Source organism: Mesoplodon mirus (genome assembly GCF_964341445.2).
Source record: "Mesoplodon mirus genome assembly, chromosome: 13".
In the NCBI taxonomy this organism is placed as follows: domain Eukaryota; kingdom Metazoa; phylum Chordata; class Mammalia; order Artiodactyla; family Ziphiidae; genus Mesoplodon; species Mesoplodon mirus.
The window spans coordinates 8,476,161-8,499,165 of NC_138989.1; the positions used below are offsets into that span (position 1 = coordinate 8,476,161).

The 23,005-nt window shown below is 43.3% G+C and overlaps 2 protein-coding genes across 3 annotated transcripts in view; one reads left to right on the plus strand and one right to left on the minus strand.

Moving 5' to 3' along the window:
- Nucleotides 1-23,005, plus strand: part of IFT81 (intraflagellar transport 81) — a 200,573-nt gene that overhangs the window by 51,005 nt on the left and 126,563 nt on the right. The gene's annotated exons all lie outside the window — the stretch shown is intronic.
- The window catches only part of P2RX7 (purinergic receptor P2X 7), a 55,392-nt gene that overhangs the window by 25,829 nt on the left and 6,558 nt on the right, over nt 1-23,005 (minus strand). Inside the window, exons 2-5 of one of the 2 annotated variants that reach the window (XM_082641369.1) lie at nt 8,196-8,316; nt 6,961-7,029; nt 1,893-1,965; nt 777-873 (exon numbers count right to left, since the gene is read on the minus strand). In XM_082641369.1, the coding sequence (XP_082497495.1) occupies nt 777-873; nt 1,893-1,965; nt 6,961-7,029; nt 8,196-8,316 (360 nt within the window). Of the gene's footprint in view, nt 1-776; nt 874-1,892; nt 1,966-6,960; nt 7,030-8,147; nt 8,317-23,005 lie in introns of both variants that reach the window. The other variant, XM_082641368.1, reaches the window with a different exon arrangement.

A 23,005-nucleotide genomic window follows, 5' to 3' on the forward strand; every position in this document is an offset into this window, starting at 1 on the left:
GGGGATTGAACCCGTGCCCCCCTGCATTGGAAGCTCGGAGTCTTAACCACTGGACCACCAGGGAAGTCCTATTACCCTCATTTTAAAGACAAGGAAACTGAAGCTCAAAGAGGTTAGCCGCTTGTTCAAGGTCACACAGCAAGGATGTGTTAAAGCCAGGATGTGAATCCAGCTCTCCTTATTCTCTGCTGAAATGCAGCCCTCCCAGTGGTTTCTGAGATTTAACATCAAGTTCTGCCTTCTAGGCCTGACCTTTTGTGTTAAAGAGAAGAGTCAATACAGGGGACCACCAAATCTGTATGTCACTGTGAACATTTAACTTAAGAAAACTTCCCTCCCCTTCCATTCCTTTTCCTTCCTTTTCTTCTCCCTTCCCTTCCTCTTCCTTCTTTTTTCCTTTTTCCCCTCCCTCCCTCCCACCTTCTCTTCCTTAATCACTCAGTACAGACACTGGCAATCCGAAAGGATCCTGCTGTAGCACTGGAGGAGGTATCTGGGGGTGCCCTGGAAGGTACTGGGACAGCCAAGGGACAGGGGCACCCAGGGGTGCTGAAGGTATTAGCTATTTACCAGTTGGTATGGAATGATTTCAGTATTTTAACAACTATCAGGGACCTCCCAGAGACCACTAGTGTGCCTGGCACAGGAGCCACCAAGCCAGTAAGACCTGGGACTTGGGGGGACGGTGCCGAGAAGGGAAGTCGGAACAGTGCCTGGCGGAACCTCATCTGCTCAGAGCTGAGGGCCACCGTGTCTGTCCCCTCCCTACAACTCACTCTGGGGCCTTTTCCACTGCCTCCACGGGACACCAGGCGGAGACTTCACAGGTCTTCTGCTTCCCTTTATACTCTATACACCTGCCGGTCTGGATTCCTGTGGGGGTCAAGGGGTCGTAGAAGCACAGGTATGAAAGAACGGGGAGAGGAAACTCCACTCAACTCAAGCAAGAGACTATTTCTGTTTTTCAACCCAAGCAGTTTCAGTTTCCATGAAACCCATCCAAACCACAAACTTACATAAGAAAAATCAAGCAAGCAACACATAGAACAGTAAGCTTTTCAAAAAAGGATCAAAGAGAACACAGAAAGACCATGGAGGCCGTTCGATTTTTTTGGTTTCTTTGCAAGAAAAGATGGCTGAGGGGGTAGCTGAACAGGGTATATTCTTTTGCCTCATATAAGTGGACTAGAGCTTGGCTTCTAAACAGGCATCTGAGTCCCTCTAGGTGTATACAGCATGTACCAGGATGTACAGAGCCATGGAGTAAGCATGGCACATCTTCCTGGAGTATCAGTGTCATTAACAATTTTTTGAGGGGAAAGTTAAATAGTAAATAATATTAATGACCTCTCCACCAACTCAAATGCATATGTATTATGGGATGGAATTGAATATTCATATGCTTTTTTGTGTACATGTGTGTTATAAACAATGATGGTTTTTACTTTTTCTTTTTTGTGGTAATTTTTTTATTGTGTACCTTAAGTTAAAACAAGAGCTTTGGAAATTCTGCAGGTTAATACTGTCCCCAGGTGCCCTGGGGGTACACATTCATCCTTTTCAACCTTTGGGGAAATTCAAGAGGAAACACTTAGAACACTCAGATGATGCTATGGGCCATTCAGTTTTTCTATCAATGAGAACCCTGAAGGGGCGAATTCTGCGAGGTTTTCAGGAGCTGCTCCCACTGGGAGTTAGAGTCACATTCATAGTCAGCAGCTGGTCCTCTGGGTTCCAAGTCGAGGCATGGGGCAGGTACAGGCTCATCCATGGCCTGGGGAGGGTGGACGAAGGCAGCTGAGAGCCAGAGGCTAAAAATCTGGGCATCTCGAATGTCACCAAGATTCCAGACCATCCACCCACGGGGTCTCAGGAAAAGAAACAGAACATACCTTTGCTCTTTGGGCCCATCCATCCCTTTTTACAACCCTGGTCAGAGGAACAGAGCGTCCCGCGGGTGGGATACTGCAGAGAGAAGGACAAGGTAGTGGGTAATAAGCATCGTGTGTCCCTACGCTACAGAAGGGCAGATGTCTATGTCCACACAAAAACTTGCACATAATGCCAAAAAAACGGAACTGCCCAAATATCCACCAGTAGATGAATGGACAACTAAAATCTAGTACATTCATCCAATGGAATGTTATTTGGCTGGCCACAAATAGGAATGAATGAAGTACTGGTACATGCTACAATGTGGATGAAACTTGAAACATGATGGATGCTAAGTGAAAGAAGCCAGATACGAAAGACCACATATTGTATGATTCTGTGTATATGAAATGTTCAGAACAGGCAGATCCATGGACAAAAGGGTGCTCAGTGGTCGCAGGGGCTGAGGGAAGCGGGAATGGGAGTGACTGCTAATGGGTATGAGGTTTCATTTTGGAATAATGAAAATGTTCTGGAAACTGATAGTGATGATGGCTGCACAGCTCGGTGAATATACCAAAAACCACTAACTTGTACACTTTAAAATGGTGAATTTTATGGTATGTGAATTATATCTCAATAAAAAATAAAAATTAATGAACTTCTAAGAAGCGTATGACAGGGGCCACTTTCGGGGACAGCCCTTGTGTTGGAGGGCAGGGCGCCTGGTTCAAGCAGCCCTGTGGCTGCAGAACCAAGTGAAGCAGACAGGCACAAAGTCTCAGCAGGAAATGTGGAAATAAAGGACTCCAGCCAGCACTCTCTCCTGGCCTAAGGAAATGAGGTCAGTCAGCTTTCAATAAGAGCTGAGGACAGAATGAGGAAAAGAAAAATGAGATGTAGAACTACCATGTGACCCAGCAATCCCACTCCTGGGCATATACCCTGAGAAAACCATAATTCAAAAAGAGACATGTACCAAAATGTTCATTGCAGCTCTATTTACAATAGCCAGGACATGGAAGCAACCTAAGTGTCCATCATCAGATGAATGGAGAAAGAAGATGTGGCACATATATACAATGGAATATTACTCAGCCATAAAAAGAAACGAAACTGAGTTATTTGTAGTGAGGTGGATGGACCTGGAGTCTGTCAGACAGAGTGAAGTAAGTCAGAAAGAGAAAGACAAATACTGTATGCTAACACATATATATGGAATTTAAGAAAAAAAAATGTCATGAAGAACCTAGGGGTAAAACAGGAATAAAGACACAGATCTACTTGAGAATGGACTTGTGGATATGGGGAGGGGGAAGGGTAAGCTGTGACAAAGCGAGAGAGAGGCATGGACCTATATACAGTACCAAACGTAAGGTAGATAGATAGTGGGAAGCGGCCGCATAGCACAGGGAGATCAGCTCGGTGCTTGGTGACCGCCTGGAGGGGTGGGATAGGGAGGGTGGGAGGGAGGGAGACGCAAGAGGGAAGGGATTTGGGAACAGATGTATATGTATGACTGATTCACTTTGTTATAAAGCAGAAACTAATAAAAATTAAAAAAATAAATAAAATTAAAATAAAAAAGCACTTTTCCTTCAAAAAAAAAAAAAGAAAAATGAGATGACTTGGTTTATGCATACTCAGCTTCCCATTTTTCAGGGACCAGGTTTACCGGCCCGTCTTGGGGAAACCAGAACCTCTGTGAAAATAGCCTCTTCTGTGCAATTTTACAGAGCTTCAGGGGAGGCCCCAGGCTTGGACCCAGGTACAACCAGGTTCGGCAATAGCTGCACCATTTTCTAGCTGAGTGGCCTCAGCCAAGTAACTTTGCCTCTCTGAGCCTCAGTTTCCTTACCTGTAAAAGGGGAATGAACAGATTTGTCTTATATGGTTGTTGTGAAAATTAAATGAATTATGATGAGAAAGGGTTTAGCACATGGCTCTTGCTCAGTGAATGTTTCCTATAGTTTTCAATCTCTTTCATGTTCTCTTTTCTTCCCAAGTTGCTTTCTTCCTGTTACCCAGCCTGTCCTTGGTTTGCTGCCCTTGTGACCCCCAACTACACTATGAACCGTTTGAATACAAGACCTGGGTCATATCTTTGTAGTCTGAGTGCCTGACACATAGTGGGTCTTGATGAATGTGGAATGAATGAATGAATGAACAAATGATCATTTACTGTGGCTCATGGGAAGCTATGTTGTTTTGATTATTGACTGGAAAGAAATCTCAGGAAAGAAGATAAACTGACTCTATTTTACTCTCCAAAAGAAATTCCAAAATTAAAAGAAAATAAAGACGTGGGACTTCCCTGGTGGCGCAGTGGATAAGACTCTGTGCTCCCAGTGCAGGGGGCCTGGGTTTGATCCCTGGTCAGGGAACTAGATCCCACACTCATGCTGCAACTAAGAGTTTGCATGCTGCAACTAAGGAGCTGGCGAGCCGCAACTAAGACCCAGTGCAACCAAATAAATAAATAATAAATAAATAAATATTTTTTAAAAAGACATTTTAATCATCTCTTTCTGTGGTTGTCACATGCGTTGACGATGGCCACAAATTCTTTGTCACTCTTGCCATTGGGAGGTAGAGGGTTTCCCCTTCCCTTTGAAGCTGGGCTGGCTCTGACCAAATAACCAACAGAAGGCAGTGAAAGTAATGCTGTGTCAGCCCTAGTACTGAGCCTGGGAGGCCTGGAAGCTTCTTTTGGTTTGGGGGAACCTGAGCTTCTATGAGGAAGCTTAGAAGGACTATGCGGAGAGACTCTGAAAGGAGGAGAAGCCTTGAGAGTCCCCAGAGAGGAAGAGAAGGCCAGCCATCCCGGTACCCCAGCTGAGCCTCCGAATGGTGCTAGCCCCAGCCGCTATCTGAGTGCAGCGTCGTGAGAGATCCCATGCAGATCCCCAGATCAGCAGAACTGCTCAGCTAAGCTCAGTCAACCACTGAACTATGAGAGCTCGTAAAATGCTTGTTGCTTTAAGTCCACCAGGTTCAGGGTAGTTTGTTATGCAGCAATAGATAATTCTAACCAATGTCTCTTCATTTTGGTGTATAGCTGGGGTTTGACCATATTTACTGAGTCAAGCCCTGTCCTTGACTTCCACCTCCTGATCAGAGTTAGGGTGGGTGTCAGTTTGCAAAAAGAGGAGGCGAATATCCCATTAGAGCAACCAAACCAGCTTGGGTCACAGGTTAAAATCCCAAGAGTTACATCGTGTTCTCTGGGCTGCTCTTTGAGTTCCAGTCAGTCTGAGTGACATCCTGTCTGAGAAAGAGTAACTTGTCATTTGAACCATCACAGCTCGCATTTATCGAGTGCTTACAATGTATCATGCCTTGTTTCCAGCCTGTCACAGAGATTTGCTCATTTGTTTCAAAAATCCTAAGAGCTAGGTTTGTAATTAGCCCCATTTTGCAAATGAACATATCAAGGCACAGAGTGGTGAAGTTACCTGCCCAAAGTCACAAAGCTAATACGTCAAGTATTAAACCATTTACAGTCTAGCTCCTAAATCCAGGCTCTGGGCTACCCTAACTATCTTCCTTACCAGTCTCAGTAACTTGAAAAGTGCTGTGAGGGACTTCCCTCCGAGCTCTCACTGCTGAGGGCAGGGGTTCAACCCCTGGTTGGGGAATGAAAATCCCACAAGCTGCAGCAAGCCAAAAAAAGAAAAAAGAAAAGCATCTGTGCAAAGTACCACAGGGGTGGAGTGTGAGTAGCAATTCCAGAGTGTGGGACAAAAGGGAAGCAAACTGGCCCCAAACTGGATACCATTTTGGATGCTGCTGGGAAGAGAGGTGGGAGGGAGTGTTTAGTTGGACTGGCGCCTGCTACTTCATTAGAGTAGCAGGAACATTTAAGGGGAGATGGGGGCAAGATAAACATAGAGAGGTCTCCTTTTAGGGGAACGTTACTGAAATAGACACCAAGGGAATGTTAGCTTGTTTCCAAGTTTAGGTAGAAATGACGCCAAAGACTGTAATGAGATAGAGCTTATCCACCCTGATCTCTCAGACACTCAGAAATCTAGGCCTTGTCACCAGAGTAGGCTGACGAGCAAGACCCACAGGCAAGGCTGGTCTTCCCCACAGGCTGGGGACCCGCTCAGTGTTGCCACAGCGTTGCGCCCCTCAGTTGGGACGGTCCCTGGTAAAGCACAGATGTGTTACTCGAGAGGGGAACAGCAGGAGTGTGTTGCCTAGACAAATTTTGCTATAGACAAACTTATCAGAATAGCTAGTTATCATTTTACAGAGCAGAGAGCAGGACTGGGATGGGACAGAATAGGACCAGTATGTTTTGATAGGGAAGAAAGTTTTCCAGAAAAAGTAGGGGAAGGTGGAGAGTACGGAGAGGGCAATGCTCCCATGTCTCCCACCGTCACCACCACCCACTCCCGCCTTCACCACCACCCACTAGCCATGTGTCCCGCCGTCAACACTACCACCCATGCAGTCTGGGAAAGACTAGTAGTGGTGACGGCGAGAGACATGGGAGCATTCCTACCTGATATAGAGCCTAAAACTCTAAGAAGTGGGCTGAAAAATCAAACGTGATTCCCAGGCTGGCCCTGCAGGCAGTTCACAGTGGACCGTGGCAGAAGCTGTGAATGAGGACAACTGGATTCTAAGCTTGGCTCTGCCTCCAGAAAGCTGTGTGACATTGGGGAGGTCACTGAACCTCTCTGATCTTTGTGCTGACCTGTAAAATGGGACTGGGAATGCTGTTACCCCCCTAAAGTTGAAGTGAGGCGCCACTGAAACATGAGGTGCTGTGCAAAGGCCAAGGATCCCTGTTGTCATGAGCTGCACAGGGAGTGAGCGATGGAGAAAGCGGGCCTTGAGCTGCACAGGCTCCTAGTGCCGGAGCTGGAGACCCAGGGGGACAGACCAAGATCTGGTGGTTACAAAGGGAGAACGACAACATCTTCTCACCCTTTCCACCCAGCCCAGATCTACACCCCTGCTTTGTAGCAAGCAGAGGCTCAGTACATATTTGCAGGCTCCCAAACACGCCTGGTGTCAGTTTCCATTTCCTCTGACCTGTGTCTCCTCCAGGACCTCTTATCGCCCATCACATCTTACCTCGGGACACAACCCTTGCTCTTGGCCTTCTTTCTTGAGAAAGTTGGTCATCACAAAAAAGGAGTTCCCCTGCAGAGGAAAAGGAGAGAAGGCAAATGTAAAGCCGTTGAGAACAGAACTACTTAATCATAGTAATACAGCTGGCTAAGTGCCTGGGAGCGAACCTTTCCACTCTTCTAAGTTTCAGTGTAGAAATCAGGGTCTGGAAGCAGCTTGACAGCCCTGAGTCCTAATATAAAAGCTGGATGAGCCGCCCTGCTGAGCCTAGGGCGAGCAGAGGAACAGTTCAAATTGATTGAGCACTGGTTTTCCATTCCAGCCTCAAAAGCAGCCTTTTCATTTTTTGGACACAGTAAAATGCCATTGAGTTGAAATTCAAGAGACCTGGGGAGGCGGAGGTGGAGGTGTCACCTCCATCAGAACGCCGTTCAGATTATCCAGGACTTTAATGAAAGGGCAGTAGGGCATCCCACCACCTGGGACATAGCTGGAGGTTTTAATGACCCACTGTTAGAGACAAAAACGGATAGCAGCTTGGCTTTTACGGTTTCGAAAAGCTTTCCAGCTCCCAAGGGCTGCGAACGTGCCCTTTTGTCCCTCCAGCCCCCCATCTGTTCTTTTTTGTTCTCAACCTCACTTCAGTTTCTCCCTTCTGAGAATTCTACTTTCATTTTCTCCTCTTGCAAATTGAGACAATCTCATGCCCTTTCTCTGTGAGCCACACCCTTCCTTTCCCTTGTGAAAAACTGTACCCAAGAGTGTTTTTCTGGAGACATTTTTGTTGATAAAATGTCACACAAACAATATAGAAGGGCTGGTCCCCTCTAGGCAGAAAGTTCTTTACCTTTCTGGATCTAGGCAAAGTTTGCTGACTTGATGGCCCTGCTTTTGAAAATCTGTATATAAATCAAGTGTGAGTGAATCAAATCATGTTTTCAATGCACCAGGACACACTGCTATTTTGAGAAACCCTGTAGGACTTGATAAAGCAAAGAATCGTCTCCTTCGAGTTGCTGGATCTGACCCAATTTTGCAATTTTTAGGTTTTCTCAGTTGGGATTTTTACAGAGCTTTTTAAATGGGGCCAATGTTTTTCTGGAGTGAGGCTCTAGGTCCCAGGGAGGGGTGTGAGGTCCTGGGGACAGTGACCAGGGACGAGTCCTGGGAGGATGCTGATAAGTGCTCACCTGCAAGGGGACAGTGTAATCTGCCGTGTCGAAGACATTCCACACTACCTTCTTTAGTCCATTCTCCATAATCTCCTTTTTCACCTCTGCCATCCCTTTCACCTTGGCATGCACAGAACTGACAACAGGTTCTTTCCATTGGTACCGCTTGTCATTCACCAAAGCAAAGCTAAATGGCAGACACAGAAAAGCATCAATGGTTTTCTCAAGGGAGGCACAGTGCATTGGTTTTGGATGCAGGTTCCAAAAGTCGCCTCCATTAAAATCCTAGCTTTGTTGGGTGACTTCGGGCAAGTGACTTGCCTTCTCTGTGACTCATTTTCCTTACCTGTAAAATGGGAAGAATAGTCATACCTACCTCATAGGGTTGTTGTGAGGATGGAACGAGATATGCATGCAAACTCCATAGCACTCTATCTGGTACATAGTAAGCTTTCACTACATAGAAACTATTGGCCCCAATACCAACCTCTAATATTGCCTAATATACACCCTAATTTATAGGTTGCCTTCTCAAATACCAAATTCCACCCTAGGTTGGTCCACCAGCTTTGTTTTGGGGCTCAGTAACACATTAGCGTCTTTTTAAGGGTGTGTCCAGCAGGTCAGCCTCCTGTTTTCCAGAAACACCCACCTGATTTACAAATAATATTGATAATAGCAGCTACCCTTTATTGAGCACTTAGTACATGCCACGTGCTCTGTATGCATCATCTCCTTTAATGCTCACAGCAGCAATAGGAGATAGTTACTGTAATCATCACCCTTTTGTAGATGAGGGAATGGGCTCAGAGAGGTGAAGGAACTTGCCCAAGGTTACACAGGTAGTCCGTGGCAGGACTGAGGTCCTTGATTGGTCTACCTTATAGCCCAGAGCCAGACCTCTTAACCATGTACTGTACTTGTTCATGCATCATGTGGCTCTGCCTCTGGTTTCCTGCCTTTTGATCCATTCATTAGCTATTAATATCTTCTTTAGAATATGAATCTAAATTATATGGTGGGGGAAGAGAGAGAGAAAGTGGAATTGATAACTAAAAATGGTAGATTCCATCCCCATTTATCTGTTTTCCCTGTCTCCCATTGCCCTGAATAATTGAGTTTATTTTATTTTGTATTTTTGGGGTTTTTTTGGCCATGCTGCGTGGCACATGGGATCCTAGTTCCCTGACCAGGGATCGAACCCACACCCCCATGCAGTGGAAGCATGGAGTCTTAACCACTGGACTGCCAGGAAAGTCCCTTAAGAGTTTATTTTAAATGCTTTGTTTATTCATTTGGCAGGTACCTATTTTGGTCTCTTGCCTCTGCTCAGCCTCTGATATCTGAATGATATTCGGAAGTCTAAGCCAATGGCTGCCCTCTATGAGCTGACATTGGGAAACCAAGACACAGTGGGCCAAGGCTTGGTGCCAGCTGTTCTCAACCTTGGCTGTACAGTATAATTACTTAGGGAGCTTTCAAACTTGCAGCTCCCCAGCCTTATCCCTGGAAACTCTGATTCAGAAAGTCTGGAGAGTTATCCAGGTACCTATATATTTTTCTAAAGTTGATTCTAATGCACTGCCAGGGTTGAGGACCCCTGGGACACTCACGGAAAGACAGGTCACACTTGGCGATATGAAGTACTGTACGTTTGAAATGCATTCCCCACACCCCAACAATTCCACTCATAGGTATATGCCCCAGAGAAACCCTCAAACATGTGCCCAGGGAGTCATATACAAGAAAGTATAAAGCTGTACTATTTGTAATAGGGAAAACTGGAAATAACCTAAATGTCCTTGAACATTGAATGGGTGAGTAAATTGTTGGATTCATCCAATGGGATGTTCTGCAACAGTGAAAATGAATGGAGAGCTGCTTGTATCCATATGGAAATAACATAATATTGAGTAAACAAAGCATGCCATACAATGAGATAAAGTTTAAAGAAATTCAAAAAACATTATATACATAAACAAATACCTGTCCACGCATATTCATAGCAACACTATTCACCATAGTCAAAAGGTGGAAACAATCAAAATGTTCATTAAAAGATGAATGGGTAAACAAAAGTGGTCTATCCAAACAATGGAATATTATCTACCCACAGAAAGGAAGGAAAAGATGCACATGCTATACTGTGGATGAACCTCAAAAAACATTGTGCCAAGTGAAAGAAGACAGACACAAAAAGCCACTTAGTGTATGATTCCACTTATATGAAATGTCCAGAATAGGTAAATACATTGAGACAGAGAGTGGATTTATGGCTGCCAGGGGCTGGGGGAAGGGGTAAATTGGAAGTAACTGCATACTGAAGTTTGCGTTTTGGGTGATAAAAATGTTTTGGAACTAGATAGAGGTGGTGGTTGCACAGCATTGTGAAGGCACTAAATGCCACTGACTTGTTCACTTTAAAATTGTTAATTTTTATGTTCTATGAATTTCATCTAAATTAAAAAAGGAAAACAGGAAACTTCCACAAGCCTCTTAGATACCCTCATCCATCAGAGAGCAGAGAGCAGAAGCAAGAACTACAATCCTGCAGCCTGTGGAACAAAAACCACATTCACAGAAAGATAGACAAGATGAAAAGGCAGAGAGCTATGTACCAGATGAAGGAACAAGATAAAACCCCAGAAAAACAACTAAATGAAATGGAGATAGGCAATCATCCAGAAAAAGAATTCAGAACAATGATAGTGAAGATGATCCGGGACCTCAGAAAAAGAAGGAGGCAAAGATCGAGAAGATGCAAGAAATGTTTAACAAAGACCTAGAAGAATTAAAGAACAAACAAACAGAGAGGAACAATACAATAACTGAAATGAAAACTACACTAGAAGGAATCAATAGAAGAATAACGGAGGCAGAGGAACAGATAAGTGACCTGGAAGACAGAATGGTGGAATTCACTGCTGCGGAACAGAATAAAGAAAAAAGAATGAAAAGAAATAAAGACAGCCTAAGAGACCTCTGGGACAACATTAAATGCAACAACATTCGCATTATAGGGGTCCCAGAAGGAGAAGAAAGAGAGAAAGGACCAGAGAAAATATTTGAAGAGATTAGAGTCGAAAACTTCCCTAACATGGGAAAGGAAATAGCCACCCAAGTCCAGGAAGCACAGAGAGTCCCATACAGGATAAACCCAAGGAGAAACACACTGAGAAACATAGTAATCAAATTGGCAAAAATTAATCACAAAGAAAAGTTATTGAAAGCAGCAAAGGAAAAATGACAAATAACATACAAGGGAACTCCCATAAGGTTAACAGCTGATTTCTCAGCAGAAACTCTACAAGCCAGAAGGGAGTGGCATGATATACTTAAAGTGATGAAAGGGAAGAACCTACAACCAAGATTACTCTACCCAGCAAGGATCTCATTCAGATTCGATGGAGAAATCAAAAGCTTTACAGACAAGCAAAAGCTAAAAGAATTCAGCACCACCAAACCAGCTCTACAACAAATGCTAAAGGAACTTCTCTAAGTGGGAAACACAAGACAAGAAAAGGACCTACAAAAACAAACCCAAAATAATTAAGAAAATGGTAATAAGAACATACATATCAATAACTACCTTAAATGTGAATGGATTAAATGCTCCAACCAAAAGACACAGGCTTGCTGAATGGATACAAAAACAAGACCCATATATATGCTGTCTACAAGAGACCCACTTCGACCTAGGGACACATACAGACTGAAAGTGAGGGGATGGAAAAAGATATTCCATGCAAATGGAAATCAAAAGAAAGCTGTAGTAGCAATACTCCTATCAGATGAAATAGACTTTCAAATAAAGAATAGTACAAGAGACAAGGAAGGACACTACATAATGATCAAGGGATCAATCCAAGAGAAGATATAACAATTATAAATATATATGCACCCAACATAGGAGCACCTCAATACATAAGGCAAATGCTAACAGCTATAAAAGAAGAAATCAACAGTAACACAGTAATAGTGGGGGACTTTAACACCTTACTTACACCAATGAACAGATCATCCAAACAGAAAATTAATAAGGAAACACAAGCTTTAAATGACCCAATAGGCCAGATAGGTTTATTTGATATTTATAGGACATTCCATCCAAAAACAGCAGATTACACTTTCTTCTCAAGTGCGCATGGAACATTCTCCAGGATAGGTCACATCCTGGGTCACAAATCAAGCCTCAGTAAATTTAAGAAAATTGAAATCATATCAAGCATCTTTTCTGACCACAATGCTATGAGATTAGAAATCAATTACAGGGAAAAAAACGTAAAAAACACAAACACATGGAGGCTAGACATACATTACTAAATAACCAAGAGATCACTGAAGAAATCAAAGAGGAAATTAAAAAAATACCTAGAGGGCTTCCCTGGTGGCGCAGTGGTTGAGAGTTCGCCTGCCGATGCGGGGGACGCGGGTTCGTGCCCCGGTCCGGGAAGATCCCACATGCCGCACAGCGGCTGGGCCCGTGAGCCATGGCCGCTGAGCCTGCACGTCCGGAGCCTGTGCTCCGCAACGGGAGAGGCCACAACAGTGAGAGGCCCTCGTACCGCAAAAAAAAAAAAAAAAAAAAAAAAACCTAGAGACAAATGACAATGAAAACACAATGATCCAAAACCTATGGGATGCAGCAAAAGGAGTTTGAAGAGGGAAGTTTATAGCTATACAAGCCTACCTCAAGAAACAAGAAAATCTCAAATAAACAATCTAAAGTTACACCTAAAGGAACTAGAGAAAGAAGAACAAACAAAAGCCAAAGTTAGCAGAAGAAAAGAAATCATAAAGATCAGAGCAGAAATAAATGAAATAGAAACAAAGAAAACAGTAGCAAAGATCAATAAAACTAAAAACTGGTTCTTTGAGAAGATAAACAAAATTGAGAAACCATTAGCCAGACTCATCAAGAAAAAGAGGGAGAGGGCTCAAATCAATAAAATTAGAAATGAAAGAGAAGTTACAACAGACACTGCAGGAATACAAAGCATCCTAAGAGACTACTACAAGCAACTCTATGCCAATAAAATGGACAACCTGGAAGAAACAGACAAATTCTTAGAAAGATATTACCTTCCAAGACTGAACCAGGAAGAAACAGAAAACATGAACAGACCAATCACAAGTAATGAAATTGAAACTGTGATTAAAAATCTTCCAACAAACAAATGTCCAAGACCAGATGGCTTCACAGGTGAATTCTATCAAATATTTAGAGAAGAGCTAACACCCATCCTTCTCAAACTCTTCCAAAAAATTGCAGAGGAAGGAACACTCCCAAACTCATTCTAGGAGGCCACCATCACCCTGATACCAAAACCAGACAAAGATACTACAAAAAAAGAAAATTACAGGCCAATATCACTGATGAATATAGATGAAAAAAGCCTCAACAAAATACTAGCAAACAGAATCCAACAACACATTACAAGGATCATACACCATGATCAAGTGGGATTTATCCCAGGGATGCAAGGATTCTTCAATATACGCAAATCAATCAATGTGATAAACCATATTAACAAATTGAAGAATAAAAACCATATGATCATCTCAATAGATGCAGAAAAAGCTTTTGACAAAATTCAACACCCATTTATGATAAAAACTCTCCAGAAAGTGGGCATAGAGGGAACCTACTTCAACATAATAAAGGCCATATACGACAAACCCACAGCAAACATCATTCTCAATGGTGAAAAACTGAAAGCATTTCCTCTAAGATCAGGAACAAGACAAGGATGTCCACTCTCACCACTATTATTCAACATAGTTTTGGAAGTCATAGCCACGGCAATCAGAGAAGAAAAAGAAATAAAAGGAATACAAATCGGAAAAGAAGAAGTAAAACTGTCACTGTTTGAAGATGACATGATACTATACATAGAGAATCCTAAAGATGCCACCAGAAAACTACTAGAGCTAATCAATGAATTTGGTAAAGTTGCAGGATACAAAACTAACGCACAGAAATCTCTTGCATTCCTATACATTAATGATGAAAAATCTGAAAGAGAAATTAAGGAAACACTCCCATTTACCATTGCAACAAAAAGAATAAAATACCTAGGAATAAACCTACCTAGGGAGACAAAAGACCTGTATGCACAAAACTATAAGATATTGATGAAAGAAGTGAAAGATGATACCAATAGATGGAGAGATATACAATGTTCTTGGATTGAAAGAATCAATATTGTGAAAATGACTATACTACCCAAAGCAATCTACAGATTCAATGCAATCCCTATCAAATTACCAATGGCATTTTTTACAGAACTAGAACAAAAAATCTTAAAATCCGTATGGAGACACAAAAGACCCCGAATAGCCAAAGCAGTCTTGAGGGAAAAAAGCAGTCCTGGAGGAATCAGACTTCCTGACTTCAGACTATACTACAAAGCTACAGTAATCAAGACAATATGGTACTAGCACAAAAACAGAAATATAGATCGATGGAACGAGATAGAAAGCCCATAGATAAACCCACGCACCTATGGTCAACTAATCTATGACAAAGGAGGCAAGGATATACAATGGAGAAAAGACAGTCTCTTCAATAAGTGGTGCTGGGAAAACTGGACAGCTATATGTAAAAGAGTGAACTTAGAACACTCCCTAACACCATACACAAAAATAAACTCAAAGTGGATTATAGACCTAAATGTAAGACTGGACACTATAAAACTCTTAGAGGAAAACATAGGAAGAACACTCTTTGACATAAATCACAGCAAGATCTTTTTTGATCCACATCCTAGAGTAATGGAAATAAAAACAAAAATAAACAAATGGGACCAAATGAAACTTCAAAGCTTTTGCACAGCAAAGGAAACCATAAATAAGACGAAAAGACAACTCTCAGAATGGGAGAAAATATTTGCAAATGAATCATCGGAGAAAGGATTAATCTCCAAAATATATAAACAGCTCATGCAGCTCAATATTAAAAAAACAAACAACCCAATCCAAAAATGGGCAGAAGACCTAAATAGACATTTTCCCAAAGAAGACATACAGATGGTCAAGAAGCACATGAAAAGCTGCTCAACATCACTAATTATTAGAGAAATGCAAATCAAAACTACAATGAGGGACTTCCCTGGTGGTGCAGTGCTTGAGAATCTGCCTGCTAATGCAGGGGACACACGTTTGAGCCCTGGTCTGGGAAGATCCCACATGCCGCGGAGCAAGTAGGCCCGTGAGCCACAACTACTGAGCCTGCGCATCTGGAGCCTGTGCTCCACAACAAGAGAGGCAGCAATAGTGAGAGGCCCGTGCACCATGATGAAGAGTGACCCCCACTTGCCACAACTAGAGAAAGCCCGTGCAGAGAAATGAAGACCCAACACAGCCCCAAAAAATAAATAAATAAACAAACGTGGGTTTAAAAAAAAAAAACTACAATGAGGTATCACCTTACACCAGTTAGAATGGGCAGCATCAGAAAATCTACAAACGACAAATGCTGGAGAGGGTGTGGAGAAAAGGGAACCCTCTTGCACTGTTGGTGGGAATGTAAATTGATACAGCCACTATGGGGAACAGTATGGAGGTTCCTTAAAAAACTAAAAATAGAATTACCATATGACCGAGCAATTCCACTACAGGGCATATACCCAGAGAAAGCCATAATTCAAAAAGACACATGTACCCCAATGTTCATTGCAGCAGTATTTACAATAGCCAGGTCATGGAAGCAACCTAAATGCCCATCAACAGACGACTGGATAAAGAAGTTGTGGTACCTGTATACAATGGAATATTACTCAGCCATAAAAAGGAACGAAATTGAGTCATTTGTAGAGACGTGGATGTATCTAAAGACTGTCATACAGAGTGAAGTAAGTCAGAAAGAGAAAAACAAATAACATGTATTAACGCATATATGTGGAACCTAGAAAATGGTACAGATGAACCATTTTGCAGAGCAGAAATTGAGACACAGAGGTAGAGAAAAAGACATATGGACACCGAGGGGGGAAAGCAGCGGGGGGTGGGGGGGTGGTGTGATGAATTGGGAGATTGGGATTGACATGTATACACTGATGTGTATAAAATGGATGACTAATAAGAACCTGCTGTATATAAAAAAATTAAATTAAAAAAGGAAAAAATATTTTTTATAGATATAGACATATAGCCTGTGCTCCGCAACGGGAGAGGCCACAACAGTGAGAGGCCCGCGTACCGCAAAAAAAAAAAAAAAAAAAAAAAGAATTAAAATGCTTCAGAGATGCGTCAAAGGAAAAGAAAGAGTTTGCAGTATCCTGCCCTATGGAAAGAACATTCTAATGACTGTCCCAGCAGCTCTCTCCTGACCTGCTTGGTGACTCAGACAAGCCATGCCCCCTCTCTGGGCTGTGGATTGAGTCCCTGAATGAGGGGATAACTGCCTGGCTCCCTAATCCCTATGACCTTTTGGCTCTAAGAAGCTACTATTCTCTGCATTCTGAAGAGGGCAAAACCACTGGTCCCTGGAGCAAACAGGGCAGCTGGGGATTCAGCCGGGCCTTGTAGGATGAGTAGAGATGGGGGAGAGGAAAGCTGAAGAGTCTGGGAAGGTGGAAGAGAATGAATGTGATAGAAGCCTGGGTCCTCACAGGCCAGGCTGGCTGAAGAGGAGAGCTGTAGAGGGGCAGGGGAGGGAAGGATGGAGAGTGAGGTCAGCCCGGAGAGTCCTCAGTGGCCCCCTGAACCTGACTCACCAGATGTAGAGCAAGGTGCCCACTGTGAAGAGCTTCTTCAGAGTCCCAGTCCACACGTTTTCAATGAGAACAACTTTCACAGACGTATGCTGGCACCTCAGGGGGAATTGACTATATGCCATGGTAAGAGAGTCCTCAAAGCACCACGAGGAGGAAGTGCCTCTCAGCAAAGCCTGACTTGCCCTCACAGAGCTCACTGAACAAAGGTAACACTAGAGTGAAAGGATGTGACCTGAAAGTGAGCTACCCTTCCATCCGGTTAACTGACGCTTACCCCAGGGACCAATAGATATTTTCGTGGGCCCCCAAGAGAACCATTGGTCCTGGACCCTCTGCGCCTCATGGAGAAGTTGAGCCTGCATCCTCTGTGTCTTGTATTTAAAATCCCAAGAGAAGAATCTGATTATGTCCAACCCTGATCCATTCAGCTGTAGGCAGAGGTCAGCAAAGGGCCAGGGGCAGCCAGAGATGCACTGAGAAGAAAGTGGAGGAGAGCCTGCATCCCCAAGGCAAATTAAATGCCGGTTGTGTTAGTTTCCCATTGCTGCTGTAACAAACCACCATGAACTTAGTGACTTAAAATAACAGAAAAATTTTCTCTTAGTTTTGGGGGTCAGATGCCTAAAATCATTCTTACAGGACTAAAATCAGGGTGATGGCAGGCCTGGTCCCTTCTGGAGCTCCACTAGAGAGTCTGTTCTCATCTCTTCCAGCTTCTGGAGACTGCCTTGGGCTCGCAGCTGTATCGCTCCAACCTCAGCTCCTCTTGTCACATCTCCTTTTTTTGATTTTGACCCTCTTGCCTCCCCTTTATAGGGACTCTTGTGATCACACTGGGGCCACTCAGATAATCAAGAATAATCTGTCCATCTCGAGACCTTGAACTTAATCACATCTGCAAAGTTCCTTTTGCCACAGAAGGTGACATATTCACAAGTTCCAGAGATTAGGACATGGAGATTTTGGTGTGGGGTGGGGAGGCATTATTCAGCCTGTTCTACTCTGCCCCGCCTTTCCTTGAGCTAGCTAGTGAGAGGGTTCAGTTTCTTGTTAGCCACAGCTTGGCTAAGACATCACCTGCCCTTCTAATACCCTTTGACTATGGCACTTCTTCTCCACCATCTAGTATACCTGGAAAACCCTTCCTTTTCATACTTCCCAAACTATGTCCCCCTCATTCAAAAAACGCCTACTACAGAACACAATACTTTCTACGCATCCTACTGTATGGAGAGCAGAGAGTGAGTCCTAGCCTATTAGTTAACGTTTACCAGATAGAGGAAAAATAATGGATACATGTAAAGGCATTGAGCTCCAAAACTCAGTTATGCAAATACAGGCCGTGGACCACCCAGATTGGCAGAGGTTTATCTTAGAGGCCCAAAATTTTAAATAACTCTAAACCCATATTAACCAATGTTATGTTATATCATCTAGGAAACAAAACCCAAAAAACTAGTGTTGTCTAAAACTTTGGTGAGAGAAGTAGAATATTCCACTTGAGGGTGGTGATAAGCCAATGCCCTATGCCCTAATTAGGTAGCAAGCAGTAGGAGCCCCGAGTTCAGGTCTTATAAGCCACATTTTTTAAGAGAATCCTTTTTGCTGTTGTAAAAGTGGAAGTTTCACAGAAAAGCACAAAGAACATGAAAAGGTTCCAACGTTCTCCCTCCCAGAGGTTTTCACTGTTGAAACTTTGAGAGTATCTTCCAGATGTCTCTTTATGCCCCCACCTAGACACACAAACATGGCCACGCTCTACATGCTATTATGTAACCTGCTGTTTTTACTCAATAATATGTTATTAACTCTTTCCACAACAGTATTGATAAATATATGATAAAGATAGATCTGTGATATGTAACCACTTTGAATAGTTATGGAGTATTCTAGTATTCAGGTTGGAACATATGAAATTGCCCATTTTGTAGACCAAAACAGTAGAATATTGGCAATTTCATATGGTTCAGCCTAAGAAGTGAATTGTGAGAATTTGCCAGCTGGTCTCTTACTGATGGATATTTAAATGGAACTTTTGTTCATTTTTCCCACTTATAAACATTTTTGATAATCTTGATATAGCTTTTACTACATGCCAAGCACTCTTCTAAATGTATATAAATAATAAATATTAACTCTTTCAATCCTAACCTCCCCAAAAATAATCCTGTAAAGAAGCTACAGTGTTACCCCCACCTTATAGCTGAACAAACTGTGGCACAGAGAAAGTGTGCCCAAGTTCACATCGTGCTATAGACTGAATGTTTGAGACCCCCCAAATTCATAAGTTGAAACCTAACCCCTATGCGTTTGTATGAGGAGCTGGGGCCTTTGGGAAGTGAATAGGTCATGAAGGTGGAGCCCTTACGAATGGGATTAGTGCCCTTATAAAAGAGGCCCCAGAAAAACTTCACCTCTTCTGCCATGTGAGGATACAGCAAAAAGATGACCATCTGTGAACCAGGAAGTGGGTTCTCACCAGATACCATATCTGCTGGTGCATTGATCTTGGAATTTCCAGCTTCTAGAACCATGAGAAATAAATTTCTGTTGTTTATAAGCTACTCAGTCTATGACATTTTGTTATAGTGGCCCCAGTGAACTAAGACACATAGTAAGTAGCAACACTGGCTCCACAGCTCATGCTCTTTTGTGTGCTATTGTAAATGGAATTGTTTTCTTAATTTCTTTTCTAGATTGCTCATTGTGGGTGTATAGAAACACAACTGATTTTTTTTTTTTTTTTTGTGGTACGTGGGCCTCTCACTGTTGTGGCCTCTCCCGTTGCGGAGCACAGGCTCCGGACGCGCAGGCTCAGTGGCCATGGCTCACGGGCCCATCCGCTCCGCGGCATGTGGGATCTTCCCGGACTGGGACACGAACCCGTGTCCCCTGCATTGGCAGGCGGACTCTCAACCACTGCACCACCAGGGAAGCCCCACAACTGATTTTTGTGTGTTGATCTTGTACCTTGAAACTTTATTGATTGGTTTATTAACTTTAACATTTTTTGTGTGAATTCTTTGTGATTCTCCATGTATAGGATCTTATCATCTAAGTACAGTTTATGTCTTCCTTTCCAATTTGGATGCCTTTTATTTCTTTTTCTTGCTTAATTTTTCTGGCTAGAATGTCCAGTACAGTGTCGAATAACAGGCATTTCAGTGGTGAAAACAGGCATCTTTGTCTTGTTCTTAATCTTTGGGGACGGGGGAAGCCCTCAGTCTTTTACCACTGAGGCTTGGTCTGTTCTCTCTCTTTTTAAAAAAATATTCATTTATTTATTTGGCTGTGCCAGGTGTTAGTTGTGGTACGCGGGATCTTCATTGCGGCATGCAGGATCTTTAGCTGTAGCATGCGGGCTCTTAGTTGCGGCATGTGGGATCTAGTTCCCTGACCAAGGATCGAACCTGGGCCCCCTGCATTGGGAGCGCAGATCTTAACCACTGGACCACCAGGGAAGTCCCTCAGTCTGTTCTCTTAAACACTATGCTTCATTGCCTCTCCACTCTCCTCTTTCATGTTGCCAGGCACATATTTACACAAGAATCTTTTCATGGGGGCTTGCCTGGTGGCGCAGTGGTTAAGAATCCGCCTGCCAATGCAAGGGACATGAGTTCGAGCCCTGGTCCGGGAAGATCCCACGTGCCGCGGAGCAACTAAGCCTGTGTGCCGCAACTACTGAGCCTGAGCTCTAGAGCCTGCGAGCTACAACTGCTGAAGCCCGTGCACCTAGAGCCCGTGCTCTGCAACAAGAGAAGCCACCGCAATGAGAAGCCTGCGCACTGCAATGAAGAGTAGCCCCCACAGGGCTTCCCTGGTGGCGCAGTGGTTGAGAGTCTGCCTGCCGATGCAGGGGACACAGGTTCATGCCCCGGTCTGGGAGGATCCCACATGCCGCGGAGCGGCTAGGCCCATGAGCCGTGGCCGCTGAGACTGTGCGTCTGGAGCCTGTGCTCCGCAACGGGAGAGGCCACAGCAGTGAGAGGCCCACGCACAGCAAAAAAAAAAAAAAAAAAAGAGTAGCCCCTACTCGCCGCAACTAGAGAAAGCCTGCACTCAGCAACGAAGACCCAACGCAGCCAAAAATAAATAAATAAATGAATAAATAAGTTTAAAAAAAAAAGAATCTTTTCACACCTGAGGTAAATTTACACCTTAAAATAAATTTCTGGGTCAAAGGATGTGCACATTTTTTATCTTGACTCATTTTGCCAAACCACAAAAGCTTGAAGCACTTCCTGTTTTCGCCAACAAAGCAAGGGTACATGTACCACAACCCTCAGAATGAGAGAAAATATTTGCAAACGTAGCAGCTGACAAAGGTTTAATCTCCAAAATATACAAGTAGCTCATGCAGCTCAATATAAAAAAAAAAACACAACCCAATCCAAAAATGGACGGAAGACCTAAATAGACATTTCTCCAAAGAAGACATACAGATGGCCAATAAACACATGAAAAGATGCTCAACATCACTAATCATTAGAGAAATGCAAATCAAAACCACAATGAGATATCACCTCACACCGGTCAGAATGGCCATCATTAAAATCTAGAAACAATAAATGCTGGAGAGGGTGTGGAGAAAAGGGAACCCTCTTGCACTGTTGGTGGGAATGTAAATTGATACAGCCACTATGGAGAACAGTATGGAGGTTCCTTAAAAAATGAAAAATAGAACTACCATATGACCCAGCAATCCCACTATTGGGCATATACTCTGAGAAAATTCAAAAAGAGACATGTACCACAATGTTCATTGCAGCTCTATTTACAATAGCCAGGACATGGAAGCAACCTAAGTGTCCATCAACAGATGAATGGATAAAGAAGATGTGGCACATATATACAATGGAATATTACTCAGCCATAAAAAGAAACGAAATTGAGTTATTTGTAGTGAGGTAGATGGACCTAGAGTCTGTCATACAGAGTGAAGTAGGTCAGAAAGAGAAAAACGAATACTATATGCTAATGCATATATATGGAATCTAGAAAAATGGTGCTGATGAACCTAGTGGTAGGGCAGGAATAAAGATGCAGATGTTGAGAACGAACTTGAGGACACGGGGGAAGGGGAGGCTGGGACGTAGTGAGAGAGTGGCATTGACATATATACACTACCAAATGTAAAATAGTTAGTGGGAAGCGGCCGCATAGCACAGGGAGATCAGCTTGGTGCTTTGTGACAGACCTAGAGGGATGGAATAGGGAGGGTGGGAGGGAGGCTTAAGAGGGAGGGGATATGGGGATATATGTATGCATATAGCTGATTTACTTTGTTGTAGAGCAGAAACTAACACAACAATGTAAAGTAATTATACTCCAATAAAGATGTATAAAAAAAAGTGTGCACGCACCACCTTTTAAGAGAGCCTTGACAGGGCTTCCCTGGTGGCGCAGTGGTTGAGACTCCGCCTGCCGATGCAGGGGACACGGGTTTGTGCCCCAGTCCAGGAAGATCCCACATGCTGCGGAGCGGCTGGGCCCATGAGCCATGGCCGCTGAGCCTGCATGTCCGGAGCCTGTGCTCCGCAACGGGAGAGGCCACAATAGTGAGAGGCCTGCATACCGCAAAAAAAAAAAAAAAAAAAAAAAAAAAAGAGAGAGAGCCTTGACAAACAAGAGTGTGGTTGTGTGGGGTTGGCTGAGATAGTAAAGGGTCTGGATACTGTGTTAGGGGGACATAGCCAGAGGGACTGGGGCTATTAGTTTGAAGAAGTGGAGAAATATAGTAGCAGACTGCAGCCATTTGGAAAGTGTCCAGTAGAAAAGGGACCACAGGGCAGAACTCTAACCAAAGGGAAAAATTACAGGGAGATAGATTTTGGTTCAGTGTAAGGAAGAAATGTCTAACAATTGGAACAGTCCCAGAACAGAACAAACTTTCCTTGTGGTTGCTAGTTGGTGACGACAGCAACGATGATGATGATGACGATGGTGTCGATGACGATGACAACGTGATGATAATTTTCATTTATCTCATCATCTCCTTTTCTCTCGAGTCTCCTCTCCATCTGCATTTCAACATCATTTCCCATTTTAAAAATAAACCCTCCCTCGACCCCACATTCTTCTCCTTCTACCATTTGATGCCTCTCTTCTCCTTTGTAGCGAAGTCCCTTGAAAAAGTGAGTCACCACATCCATTTCCGCA